The 15,539-nt window shown below is 33.4% G+C and overlaps 1 protein-coding gene across 1 annotated transcript; it reads right to left on the bottom strand.

Annotated features, from left to right (window-relative positions):
- Nucleotides 1-737: 737 nt before the first annotated feature.
- On the bottom strand, nucleotides 738-5,870 carry LOC128204323 (putative nuclease HARBI1). The gene is made up of 7 exons (XM_052905736.1): nucleotides 5,661-5,870; nucleotides 4,039-4,178; nucleotides 2,984-3,060; nucleotides 2,581-2,698; nucleotides 1,964-2,036; nucleotides 1,573-1,754; nucleotides 738-991 (listed from the first exon to the last, which is right to left on the bottom strand). Exons 1-7 carry the CDS (start codon nucleotides 5,868-5,870, stop codon nucleotides 763-765), a joined length of 1,029 nt encoding a protein of 342 aa, XP_052761696.1. The 3' UTR covers nucleotides 738-762.
- Between the last annotated feature and the right edge of the window lie 9,669 nt (nucleotides 5,871-15,539).

Below are 15,539 nucleotides of genomic sequence, written 5' to 3'. Positions count from 1 at the left end.
TAATATGTTGACATAATGTAAAAATAGATGATGATCATTGCAAGAAGTATCCCATAAGTCACATTTATCTCTTGAAATTAAGAAATTATACATTCAATTGAAAAGTACATACATTTAAAACAGAAATTTTGTAAAAACAGAAAAAACTTTGTCAGGGATCTATATTTTTTATCTTAAAGGGACTGTTCACCACTATGCTATGAAGGCTTACTTTAAACGAGTGGTATATTTAAGCTGTATACCTAACTTGTTAATATCATGTGATAACAACGACTAGCCAATCACGCATTAGGAATGATTTCTACTAGGTAGACATACCCAGTAATATTTTTTAATTGAAAAATACATAATAACTGCTAAATAAATTATAAACTATGAGGAACTCTAGTTTATAGTAAGTTTCAATGCATCGTACACATTAATACCAAGTTTATGTCAGTTTTCGACAATTTTCTTGCAAATTGATCATCTGGTGCAAAGTTACTTTAACAATCCTGACCCCAATTTCTTGAAACTTAACAGGCTTTAAGTAGTTCCTTTTATTTTGCAAAATATCAAATTTAAACTAGATTTTTATAAATAATAATTTGTTATTCCTATTTACAAAATAAATAACTTCCATTAACAGGCTTAACATTTTAAAAGAAGTTTATACAGCATGTGCTTGAAAAGATCAGTAATATTTAGCGAAGTTAAATCATATTATAACAAAATTGAGCAGTTTTGAGGAATTGGGTACTGGTATTGAAATATACTTTCACTTTAATGGAACATGTTCACAATTCTGCGACGCATGGTCTGTCCTTGTTCATTCTGTTGTGCAATTTGGCAAGCTGCTTGAGCATTGTCATTGTCATTATCCATCATCATGTCAGCTGGAAATGGAACATTGTTTTCGATACAAAAGTTGTGCAACTTTACACATGCCACAACAATTTTGCAACATTTGGTTGGTGTGTATTGTAGCGCTCCTTCTGATCTATGTAGGCATCTGGAAAAGTTACATGAAGATAATGAACATTGTGTGTATAAGTATACAATTAACTGAAAATGACATCTGTTTAAGTCTCATTGCATCTCATTCATTGCAATCTGTGTTTGAAATATTCTCAACTTTAAAACTTTATATATTTATTATTGAAGATTTACTAGTTTTTGATTCATAACACATTTCATCCTTTCCTGTTCTTTTATTGAAATATACTGATGGATTATTGATACATTGTTATTTAAAATATAATTTTACTGTTTTCACTGATTTTATCGTATAATTGTAAATAGCTTAACATAAACACATGCAATGCTGAGAAGAAAAAAATGACATCATTTAATTTCGTATCCAGTATGACATCATTTGTTGGTGATATCCCAATTAAATATCCATTAACTTTTGTAAGCAGGAAAGGTAAATAATTATTGTATATATTCTTTTATTGCAATATATACAACATTTTGAACATCAAACATACATATTTCACTACTGGACATTCGTGAAATATAAAAAAAATTGTGCTCACTCATTAATTATATTGCTATATATCTAACACTGAAAATTACAAATATATCTTATACCTGAAACGGGATTTTAGAAGTCCGAAACTCCTCTCAATCACTATACGTCCCCTGATTTGGGCCTTGTTGAAGGCAACCTCTTGTGGAGTGGTAGGATTGAGTAATGGGGTCAGTAGGTATGGACGGAGTGGATAACCGCCATCACCAAGTAAAATGCCTGTCTGGTTGGTCTCAAGGTGGTCCTAGATTCAAAGCCCAGCAAAACAACAAATTAGTGCATGGTCCAGTTCAGTTAAATATTATAATTATTGATGTGTTTGCATATGTTCTTCCCTATAACTTGCACTCAATTAAATGTTTAATTTCTACAGGATGACAGATAAGAATTGTTTTTACTGAAAAAGAAAACAACAATGTTTGTGATAATGATTTAGCTTAAGTACACAATAACCTTTAGTGTAGATACATCAAACACAGCTGCATCATGCTGGGAACCTGGCCATCTGGCTACAATGTCAGTGAATCTGTAAATATTTGCAATCTATAATTAATGTATTACTAATTGAATTTTTATAGATGATTTTATTGTGATAAAGAAGAAATGAATTAAGATATTGTTATTCATACCAATGCAAGTCTTTTATTCCAATTGTAATATGACTGTTTCATATTCTAGTAATTTTTTATGTTTTGTTTATGATGTTTCAAATATAAATTAGATATATACAACATTATTTACATTGACATGATTTAAGTTACATTTGCAGGGACTAGCACACCTATGGAATTTGCTTAATTTATTTGAAAGTAATAGATGTCCAATTGAAATTCAATGCAATAAAAACAATGTCTATTTATTTTGGGCCATTCACTCATAAATTGATGTGTATACATTGACAAACTGTACTATATTAAGCAATCACTCCATATTACTCATGACATGTACCACGCAATTACAAAAAATCCCATAACATTTCATTATATTTTTCTAAGGCAAGGATAAGATATTATCATATCATTTAATGTTTTTTCCTTTTCACAGTATTTGTACTTATTTATTTAAATTACCTCATTTCATGGTCACATACAGCCATGACATTGATGGCATGGTAACCCTTCCTGCATATGAAGGCAACCCCATTGTCCTTAGGAGCAAGAATAGGGACCAATGTTCCATCCACTGCTCCTGTAACAATACACTTTGTTGTTGTATGACTAAGAAATGTTTTTAAAGTATTTGTTGCATTATTTTTAGTGTACTTATAGTGTTATTTAATGTTTCTTGTTTGATGTATGTCTGCAATAAACATTGAGGATAATTATTATCTTCATGTAAAAATTTCATCCATTGTATGTTTCGAATATTTTATACAATGCCTTAAAGCTGCAATCTTACAATTTGATTTCTGGAAACTAGTGATACAATACTAGTGATATATTCAAACATATATGTTATTTGGTTTTAAATTACCTATGATGTTGGGTATCCTGCACTTCCTGAAAAATCCCACTTTTGTCCTTAATACCTCATCTCTTGTGGATGGTAACCTGTTAAATATTTTTGAAATGTATCTATACATGTACAACATTATGACCATATTCATGTAAGTAATTTGGAAAACTGTAATTGTTACTTTGTTTAAAGCTGCACTCTTGTAGATTGCCAGTTTGGTAATGTTTGTTCTTATGTTTTGTTCCAGAACCAGCTGATTTTGGCATCAGTGCATTTAATTCAGTCATAGGCAAAGCAATCACGATATAGTAGATCTGATTTGTTGGGAAAACTGCTTAAAATTCGTAGAGCTAGTAATTAATGCTTTTAGCTGTAAAAAAAAACAATTTCCAACGTTAGTATGGAAAACTGCGCCCTGATCATTTGTCCGCAGAATTAAATCACTAGAATTTGCACAAAAATTGGCTCATTTGAAGACAAGAAAATGAAACATTTTTGAAAATATAATATACTTTTTTAAAAATGATCTGTGACAGTGCAGCTTTAAAGTGTCTCAATCAGAGAGTTTATGGTGACTGCAATGTATAAGATTTTAGTTTCATTTTGTTTTAGTCAATTTTCTAACAAAATATGGTACCAATTTATAGCCTATTTACTATTTGTAGCGATGAAATAAAACCTTTTTTCGAAAATCCATGTCTAAAACATTTTACAACCATTATGAATAACAATAGATATTCAAATAACTGTATCCTAACAAATATTTATCAATGTTATTGATAAACACTAGTGTTGATGATGTTTTGTCTCTGAACAGATAATAAACCTTTAAATGTGTCAGTGGTTACTTTCTGTTATTATATGTTCAATCCATTCCTTATGTTATAGACTGCATTAGCTTCAATGAAAATGTCAATATTACAAAATTACAATTACAGAAGAGATTCTCATATTCTTTGAACTAATAGAGTGTATATATAATATACAGCTTGGTCAGAAGTTCCTGATTTCAATATCCATTTGAAGATTTGTAATATATTCATGGTTTTCCTAAATTTTAACCCATATATTACCTTACATTTCCAATGTTTCTGATAACTGCATCCAGAAAATCATTAAACACCCTTCCAGCTGTAGCTTTTGATATGCCATGAATGTCGGCAGACTCTGACAAAAAGTTTCCTTTTGAGAACATCCTCAGCCCTACAAGGACCTGAAAACTTCAAACATATTACATATGTATTTGACGGTTAATTTTAGTATTTTAATGATGGTCAACATGCCATATTTAATAGCTAGATTGAGCTGATAGGTAAAGAAATGTAATTCAATATAATAAATATTTTTGCAAATAAAGTAATACTGTCAGTCTGTGAGAGTGCAACTTTAACCAAGTGCAATGTAAAGACAATGAAATGAAGAAATATAAAGATAATTATATAGCACCTGCTCAGAAATTACAACCATTTACACAATTATTTACTTGATAACAGAACTTAACCAATTTTACCTCACACACACACACGCACGCACGCACGCACGCACGCACGCACGCACGCACGCACACACACACACACACACACACACACACACACACACACACAGCCGACTTCAAACAAAATAAACAAAATCAATCTTATTTAATTCTACAGTACATTTAGTACTATTGATATCATGAAAATACTATATGGTTATGAACCAGTCAATTGTAACCACGCACCCCCCCCCCCCCCTCCAGGTCCGGCGAATAGCAAGGACTTTGACTTTTGGTCCAGCCAACCCGGCTAAAAACAGGGGGACAAACAGATGGTAAAATTCCCCCCAAATGCCCCTGCACCCCAGGGACACTAGGTAAGGCCTATTCCCCGCTATATTTAAAGCGAATACAAACTACCGCATTCACCCGGCACTGCGGGGCCACCTGAAAGGTAAAAACACGGTTCATTTCCCCGATGTATACCCCAGACCTGCGGGGGGGGGGGCGTTGTTACAATTGACTGGTGCATTACTTTAATTGAAAAAAGTTATCACTTTCCTTTCAGTTATGACATAGTTTTATGTTCCATCTGTAGTACATGCATAACCATGAGAAATCATGTTCATAGTAAAACATGTTTTTTCGTGGAAAAGCTTTTAGATCTACTCCACAGAATTTCCACTTTCAGCACAGTATTTTGTTCAATAACGCCATTTTTTTCCTGTGTTTGCCTCCATCTTGGTGTCATGATATGTCCATAAGATAAATGCATAGGCGTTTATCAATATCCATCAAACACATACACTTAATAATTATCAGAATATTCGACCAAAATTATTTAACAGTGTTTAATATTAAACTTTCATGTTTCAACTCTTGATCTGAAGACAGTGAACTGTGACATATTAACTCAAACGTATGTTACTGTAGTAAATTTTTAGTACGATGACAAGAAATATTTTAATTCCTTCTTGAATAAGCACATCATTTCAGGTATAAACATATTTAATGTTAAACCGCCCAACGTTAAACTAGTTGAACTTGTGATGTTTACTTTCTTTTCACTGACAAGTTAGGTCAAGGTCACTGGATGGTACAGTAAAAAGATAAAAAGGTTACATTATACTTTTACATAATAATATAACGGAGAGATACCACCATATACAGTTGGAAGACCCGTTTGTTAAAAAACAAACATTTTTTTAAATTATAATATACCTTCGTCATTGATGACACTGACATAGTTCTATTCGTTGAAGGCTCCAAATCTGCGTGCAGTGCTGCCTCCAGCCGTAAAATGGCGTCTTTCGTCAACCTGTAACGCCCAACGCATTCCCAATCGGGCACATCGGCGATAGCGACCACCCTTTCCTTAAAAACTCGCGGTCGTCGGGCATTTTGTCTCTTCGCAACGAACAGGGCGGCCATTTTTAATAAACTTACGACAAGGCTAACCCAATCGTAAAGTTACAATCGCAAGTTACGAAATCGTAACGTTACTATTACTTACGATTCTTAGTAAGACGCTCGGAAAATCGTAACATGGTGTTACGATGCGTTTACGATTACGATTTACGCTACGACCGTTGATAAGACGCTCCCATAATGTATGCCATTCAAAGTATTATTCTTGTCAGCTTCTGCCTAAGAGTGACGAATTTTCAATGCTGTAAAATTGTCTTGTAACATATATTTAGCCTTATCTGGGTGAAAAGATGCTAAATTAATTATTTTTAATATTTTTATATCAGCAAATATATACATTATTTGGTGGACATTTGAATACATTATATTACATTCAACTCACGGATATTGAATACGTGTCCGTATGGTAGAGACGAAGGTTTTTAACAATAGAAAAAAGTATAACCTTTAATTTGATGAAACCCACACCTAACACTATTAAACAACGGATTCAATACATTAACCTACATTATCGAGACTTCGTTTTTTTATCCAGTCGAAATGTCAATGAAATCACCAAAAACAAATAAGAACCAAATTATGAGCTCATGTGAAGAAAAGACTTGGAATCATTCAAAGACCTGGACCCATTTTGTAACATTCAAAATTGCCGCGATAATTGATTATTAAATTTAAATCAGTGTCGAGTTTTGAATTTAAACTATGTTTCAATCATGTATTGACCCAATTTCATTAATTTTGATTACCGTGGTGATGCACAAATGGTAAGAAGAGCACAATTTACGGATAAAAAAGGTACATATTCCATGTAGTTTTGAACATCATTTACCTCAATTTCTGCACAGGTTATGTCATACATAAGATCAACACAACGTTCTATTGTTGGCATTTCTTGTAGAACTGAATCTTAAAATTGGGATTCAGATAGAGCAGGTTTTGGCAGTTTTCTTAATGCGTCAATACGTGAAAAACTGTAAGGAAGTATGCGTGCTAAGTGTGCAAAACACGGTATTTAGTCTGAAGGTAATAAGAAGATGTAACATTTGTTAGCACTTTTCGTCATTTTAACCTGTCTCTTGATGTACAACGAAAAAGTTTGCCTGATGTTAGGTCGATATCTAGGGATACATCACATTGAATGTAAATATCTTTGGGGGAGCACCACTAACTACAAAGTGGATCGATTTAGGACGTTGCCCTGAAATACTTGACAGTTAGCTTTCTTAATTTAAATATGTTTCGATTTAAATTGTAAAATAGAAATACCATTAATCTCCAAAAGGCTTTTCCCCTTAAGCATCTTTGTAACAAATTAAGCATACTCTGCTTCAAATCTATTTGTATGCTTGAGTGGTCTTCGTCGCTCTGTATGTTTGACAACCCCGTTATTGGTATGATTACTATCAAAGGCTAGTTGATGAACATATATTATTTTGATCAGAAAATGCCTCATTTATTAACGGTAAATAAAATTAAAAATAAACGTCAAGATCGACTGGCCTAATTATGGAACGTAATGACTTAATGCAAAGTACAAGGATGTGGTCTAGGATGCCATCTCTATATCATAGATTGAGAAAAAAGGAAATATCTCAGAGATAAAATATTTTCTGCTGGACTGGAAATTTCGGTCTAATGTAACATGGACTCCTTGAAAAATAAACATTGCTAAATTTCAAAGAAAGTGAGTGGCAAAACTTTCTTTTATTGTTTAACTTAATTTTTATTTTAATTAATTTTAGGGAACATATTGTTGTCATAAACATAAGGGTTGCAAGGTTACTGTTTAAAGGAATTACACGAAATATGCAATGGTTGAGTCCGAGGTCGAACATGCAACTTCCTAGAGGTTGGTGAATCCATTTATATGCAATGAAACTAGATGTCCGAGTAAGAACTAAGTAATGTAATTCAATAATTCAATAAGACAAGAACGTATATATACAGGGGATATTGGACAGTAGATTTTTTTCTCAAAGAATAGTGGGGATGGGGGTATCGGCGGGGACGTCGAACTTGTTACACAGGAAGCACTCTTGGCTAGCTTTTAATCACTTATTACAGATGCTTAGAAATCGACTGACTTGGGAGTTTAAGAAAGCATCCCCGCTATAGTGACGTATAACACCGATGTAATCTCGCTTTAATACTAATACAATGTTAGTTGTAGAGCGGAAACAGCGAGGTCGAACTAACAATATTAGAGCAATAATTCGCTAAGTCTTTGAAACATTGAATTGCAAAATAGGAACAACGAGCTTTTCACGCCGTAAACCGCCTTAGAAAACGCAAGCATTTAAAAGGTTCATGAAAATATACTGATCAATTAAATTTACAAAGAGACCTGTTATAGAGGGCATTGGTATTTTCAGCTACAGCAAAATTAAGTAAGAAGCTACTACTATTAAGGTAGCTACAGTCAACAAACTGCATATTAGCATGCACTTATATTTATAAGCATCAAAAGTAATATTCGATACCTGACTAGTGCATAAGTTAAAAAGTTATGGCCCTTGAAATAGCAAACTCTTGTATTTTCTCCTTGTAGATTTGAACTCATGACATACATTACACGTTACAAAGTTCAGTTCAAAAACTTTTATCAACTAAGATGTGTACAATATGATTATAAGTAACTAGCATGCGACCATTTTGCAACGCACGATCGATTAGCAACCACATATTGACTTTCAAATCTTGAATGACAAATTCAAAACATGGACGCAGTGGCAGGCCCACAATTCTAAGCTTAGAACACGTCTGTGTTCGCACTGACAATTTTTCAGCCACTGGGGTGTAAACTGTTAAAAAAGTAGCTTTGTTATTTTTATTTCTGGTGTTATGAGTTGAACTGAGCCCAGGACTTAGCAAAGTAGGCACAGAGACAGATCCAACCAGCCGCAATGATACAAGTAAAGTGTACTTAAAAGGTGACATTTTCAGTTTTTAATGCCGGTTGTGCAAACCTGTTATTTGTTAGGGTTTCTGAGATATTTGAAGTTTGCCAAACATTTCTTATATATTGAACACTGGTCAGTTAATGACAGGAGGACAACCTGAAAGGTGGGTATGCAAGGTTTATTTTATGATTGCTGAGCGTGTCCAAGTTATTCCATTGCATGTTTTAGGATATTCTTAAACGTGGCCCCATCGTTCAACTTTAAATTGATAACGGTTATCAGATCTCGTATTTCAAACAGAACAGAAATGGAAGTTAAAACATTTTAAGAGTGTTTCGATTAGAAAGTTTAACTTTCAATTTGAAGTTTTAAACAATATTATGGATTCAAAGAACTAATAATACTCCCTGTTCCAAGAAGGAAGCATTGGTTTCAAATGTTAATGACTGTGTCTTATTGGTAAAGTAAATACAACGGCAATTTAAGGGAGTAGCTTGTATAATATTGGTTTTGATCTTGATTTTGGACGATTCAAAATTTGTTCAAATACATCATCAATTAAACGTTTCGATTGGATAGCATTTTGATCGGAGAGACACGAAATAGGTGTGTTTAGATAACATATTCCATTTTTAACCCAGTTTTTATTAAGACTGAATGCTCTCAAGGTTATGGTAATATTAGTTACATTGTAAGACGCTGAGGGATATGGGTTTGCACCCCAGCGGTTTCATACCATGCGAGAGCGAAACTGGAACGAATGTATCTCACCAAGTAACTTAATTTAGTATAATTTTTATACACAAATATAAATTTTCTATGCTAGACTTATTATACACTACAGTTTTTGTTTCAACATAAAACAAATACATAGAAAAGATAATCAGCTTTAGATGTGATTTAATTCTACACAAACCATATTTCATATATAGGATGTTGACATTCAGTGCGGTAAAAATATCATAAATTGACTCTAGATTGCATTTGTCAAAATTGCAATTCAAAAAGACTTTACCCCACAAGGTGATGACTAGCATATAGTGAGCCTTTTTCCAACTTAAACACTTAGCTCCTCTATATATCTGTCGCCCAAACAAGTGCGAAGAGAGAAATTTGTTTGGTTGCCTTTTTGATTTTTTTCGATTGTTGAAGTCATCGAATTATTAGGCCGCCATCTTTTTATGTTTTCTGCGGAGTATGAAAGTTACAGGGTTGTTATGAAACAGATTGCACAATTACAGGGGGTATGGATTATACACGTCGTGAAAATGGCCGCTTACAGCCAAATAGATAGCGTCATTCATGTCGGAGCTGATTGATTTACAGTTGGCTGGAACTCCCAGGGACTGACAAAAATACATCGAGCCTCGGAAATTCGAGCCAAGTGGGAATGGTTTCATTCAGAGGAAGCTAATCAGTCCTTAATATACAGGTCACGTCAACGAGAAAATCGAGCCAAACGAGTCCCAGCCAACGGCATTCGACTGTATATCTAACCGATAGAAACATATTAAATATATAAAATTTGTTTAGGCTTTTGTATCTAAAATGATTTTATTCAATATAATAGTTTTCATTAATTTAATATGGATAAAAAAAAATGTTTATCGTGTACCAAAGAAAATTAGAATTCCACTCCGAAGTAGAACGAGCACCGTAATCCAGAAGCAGAACATCTCGGCTTTTCCCACGGAGCTAAAACTTAATCGTCCAATGTTACAGGAGGTGGTCGAGATTTAAGAAATGAATTCCATTCACGAATTTGTATAAATGGTGATAAATATTGATCGAAATGCGTAGCAAAATGACAGACTTATATGTTTCAAGTTATGAGCGACTTTTAGTTTGACTTTACTTCAATTAATTATACGTCTCAACACACCCCTTCCAAAAAACAAGATCTCCGTTTGCACTGACGATACGAGTTTATTTGTGACAACAACAGATACAAGGGTTGGGCAACACACTGAACATTTATACACAAAAGTGTACTATAACTATTAACTTCAATGCATTTATATAATGCCATACCATCGATTTTACGTATTGTCATACAAAATGTTATATTCTTATAACGTGCACGTTTTTATACATATATCAGCCCCAAACTGAGCATGTCACTAGCCTATCGTAAAAATGTTTCTGATCAGAATATGAATCGGTAACGCATGAAAAAGATAAGATATATAATATATATATAATAAAATAGAATTTTATTCTCTGGGTTATTGGCCATCCAGGAAAAACCTCGCATATCTCTTTTAAACGTGCAAAGAAACCTGTATTAGTAGCAATGCTCGAAACACGTTTTAGTGTTTCTCAGACTTACCCCCAAACTATGAATATTTATATAAAAACTACAGACACAAGCTCAGTAGCAGACAGTTTAAACATGAACCAACGAATATATTTCAGCATCCAAACATCTAGCCTAAATCAAACTACACCTGTCTTTTAGAAGTATGTCCAGTACGTTTACCAAACTTTGCTCCAATTGCTCTATTCTACATGCTTTTATAAAGATTTTGTTTAATTGAAATTTGATAGAGTAGCTACGACACTCAGCCTCTGGACTCGGCAACCAGTTACAATTGTCATTTGCTAACAAAAACACACAAATTCAGTCAGTGAACCATTCACAAAAATGCTCGATTCTACAGCTTTTGAAAATGTTTCATGGCAACCAATGCCGCGGTCTTGAGACATAATAACTATTGACTACTACCCGTACTACCTTGGTAAATATATGCCAGAACCATACACAAAATATTGAATGAAACCGCCAAATTGTCAAGCAAATCCCCAAAGGGTCCTATGTAGCTCATATATATATATATATATCAATATGACGGTATTCACTCGTATAAACGTAAGTTCCTGGTTTAAAAATAAAAATGTCGTATGCTATATTTATGTCCTCGAATTTAACTTTTAACACAATTTATGCGAACAAGGATTTACATGCCTACAATTTTGGTTTTCCAGATTTCAGTATGCAACGGTCAGAGGAATTACAATCATAGGATTTTTGTTCATTTTATACACAACAGACTTTTTGACTAAAGATTGTATTTCTTTACTTTCAAAATCCGTGTTTTCAAGAACGAACTTATTGTTTTTCAACTCCACCTTGAATGTAGAAATTCTTCAAATCTTCACATAATGGGTTTAACCAAACATTTGCAGAACGTTCAAACAGAATTTGTATTCCGGTTGTTTTTTCCCTTTTCTGTATCAAATAGTAATGCCTTACACAATTGAAAATGAATTACAAGTCATACAACATAAAACTATTATTCGAAATTATCTTTATTTGATAAAATTTGACGATATTTTAAATGCTTATGTTCTATATTCAATTATGTACTATCATTTTCAAAAAAGTTGAAAGAAAATATCTTGGCTGATTATTTTGTGATGTATAATTGCTGAGCTTATCAATGCATTATGATAGACATTGGTTTAAAATAATAATTAGAAATGCAAAGCGGTTAGGCCACAAGTCAGCAACATTTATAAAGGCTCTTCCCCTATCGTTTTGTTTATGGTACTAAAATAAAGTTGTTTACGTAAGGTTATTAACAAAACATAGTGTTTATACAACCGTGAATTTAGCTTTTCACTGATATTGCTAGGTGTGTGTGTTTTTGTGTGTGTGTGTGTGTGCGTGCGTACGTGCGTGCGTGTGTTTTTGTGTGTGCGTACTTGCGTGCGCGCGCGCGCGCGCGCGCGTGTGTGTGTGTGTGTGCGTGTATGTGAGAGTGTGTGCGTGCGTATGTGTATGTGTGTGCATATGTGCATACATACATAAACTAAAATCACAGTATGCGCGTATATTATCACATGCGTATTAACTGGATATAAATCGTTCTCATATAAACTGAAAATAGCGAACGGGTATGACCGTCATCCGGCCAAAATAAAAGACAACGCGTAACGTTGTTTGGTTGATTTTTAAAAATATCGTTTAAAACGTTCGGTTTGTTCATGTTTTTGTCGTTTTTAAAGTTTGTAAACGAATCATCACGGTAATTGACCACACATCTAATATACATTTGACTGAGGGTTGTTAGATTTTGTTCTTGTATAGCTGAAACCTATCCACAAACACTCAAACATTGAATATAAGACATTTTCGAGCTTTAAATGCCACGTCTAACAAACTACAATACGGATAAATATAAGGTAGATAACTAAAGGTTATTGTATCATATAGCTTACACGATTTGTCGAAAAGTTATCTTACAACAACGGTATTGAATATAATCAATTTGTTCTACAGTTAAACAGAGTATGTCTTGTTAATATATATTTTCACTATCTTTTAGAACTAACAATTACTACACAAACATTCTTAAAACGAATCATTATCACCAAACAAAATAGAGAAAATGGTTTAATCCTACAAAACTGCAGCACATCCGCTGGCAAAGTCTCCCTTCGCGCCACACTTGTAACATACGACCGGCCCACAGTGGACGAAACTTATTGGTTCCGCAGCCATCTTCTTCGGTAACCTTTTTTCGGAAAATATTAGGAGCCCCTTATATTAATGTTATTATGCAAGTGTTGGCTTCTTTTGTTTCATGTAAGGATTGGCTCTATTACCATCTATCGTGGTGATGGTCGTTGCAAATGGTCAAACGGTTTGCTATCAACTTCAATATCAAATTGCAATTGTCCCAGAGATGTTTTTTCCCGACGCTTTGTTAGTATCTGATTCAAGATGCATACAAATGATATAAATTATATCCATAAAATCCGATAAATGAAAAAGAAAATGTACCGAATACAAAACATCGACAGACGTGTAGAAATAAGAGGCATTACTTTATGAAACACACGAGGAAATCGGTACTGATACTGTCAAATCAATAGTACTAGTTAAACCCCATATATATATATATGATTCTTTTCAATTTTGTAATTTTTCAAAAATTGGATTGTGTATTCAAATTGTTTGTTATAAATAAGAGACATCTTATGACTTTCTGTTGATAACTACTTTTGTTTTACTAGCATGTTCATGTCATTTTTCTTGACTTTCTGTTCCCAGTTTTAGTACAATGGTGCTTTTTATGAAACTATGTGATCACACAGTTTTAAACCTTTTATTTTATAAGGCAGACTGTGTGTGACATGCATAATTTCAAACAATGACTGCATTGTATCTTTGAAAAGTTTTTGCCTTAGGTGCTCAGAATTATATTCCTCCGTCTGCAGATCGAGTTGGCCTCTCTAATCATAGAAGTACTTGGGGTTTACCTATAATTTTATTATTATTTGTTTTATTATTAAGTTTCCTCTTTATTTAGGATTGTTTCGATAACAGTGATGTTTGTGCACTTAAACTGGTTTATCCCCAGTAAATTTCCATTTACTGAACGTTCCAAGGCGGTACCTAACAATCGTACCTAAACATACCTAGTTTTTTTATATATAGTATGTATGCACTGTGTGTTTTGTGGAGTTTTGTGCTGTTCTTCCATGTTTCTTGTTTGTGATTTTTGTTTGTTTTTATGTTCTATGTCTTTGGCGTTTACCCAGTGCCATTTAACCGGGTTTATGTTTAAACTTTTTGCTACTGAGCTTGTTTCTGTAGTTGTTAACGGATAATGCTCGTAGTAGACGAATGCCGCCAAGCAACAGTGCTCAGAATTTGTAAACGGCATAATAGATAAACAGTTTTATAATTTCAGATATGGTATTTCTTCGAGATAAAACCTATCATATTCAAATGAGTGCTACTTATTTATATGGTTTTAGGGATTACTAAATGAGTGATACTGATCAATGCTGTTTTAGATAGTGTGCAGATTTACCATTGGCAGTACGACACAGGCAAACTCGTCGTAATCGTTCTGAAAGATATATAAACACTCCGTTTGTCTTAATGAAATCCATTATATTTTAGTGAATATATAATATATGCCGTCTTATTTGTCGTTTGAGCAAATTAACAATGTGCGCACGAGCCGTAGGCCATCGGTCTTAAATTATCTTGGTTGATCAGTCAAATACGTGTACTACTCGGAACCCGTCCATCATACTGAATTTTAAAATAACAAGTTTGGGCTCGGGCATATGCTTAGTGTGAATGATCCACAAGTCAATGTGTTAATAAAAGTGTACGATGTATAGCATCTTTTTGAAATTTTGTTAATTTAGTTGTATCACTTTTTGTTATGGCTTACAGTTAATACGGTGAAAACAATAGGATAGTAATCTATGCTGGTCGCATCTTTTTTAAACTCGACATGTTTACAAATATCATCACAATTTGCTTATGAGCAACATATACTGATTCTTATACATGTGCATTTAAGGAATATACTTCGGGATTGATGTCATCATCGGGGTATTTTGTTCATATCCCCGATAATGGCATCAACCCCGCAATTCATTACTTATTTTTACACCAATAATGCATTAGTTCATTCAAGAATTGTTAACTAAATACTTAATTTCATTTAAGAAAACCTTTTAGTAATCCTTTCCTACCCATTCTGTAAATAGAACGAACCGACTGTAACCGGAAACGTTTTATCAAATGATATCACGATAACGCAAACATAAAATTGAAACACTTATGGCAACGATACATTAAACATATAATATTTTAAGACTTTCTAAAATGTTTTTATATTTTTCGGCTCCTGCTGACACAATACAAACAATAACAAGATAAAAAATGTTCATGTATATTGTTTTCGATGAACTGTGATCCGAACATATCCGAAGATGTTGCGTTCATCGATTGATAAACGCAATT

Source organism: Mya arenaria, chromosome 10 (genome assembly GCF_026914265.1).
Source record: "Mya arenaria isolate MELC-2E11 chromosome 10, ASM2691426v1".
NCBI lineage: Eukaryota > Metazoa > Mollusca > Bivalvia > Myida > Myidae > Mya > Mya arenaria.
Note: the sequence above shows the minus strand (reverse complement) of the source record. Positions and strands in the feature narration are given on the sequence as shown.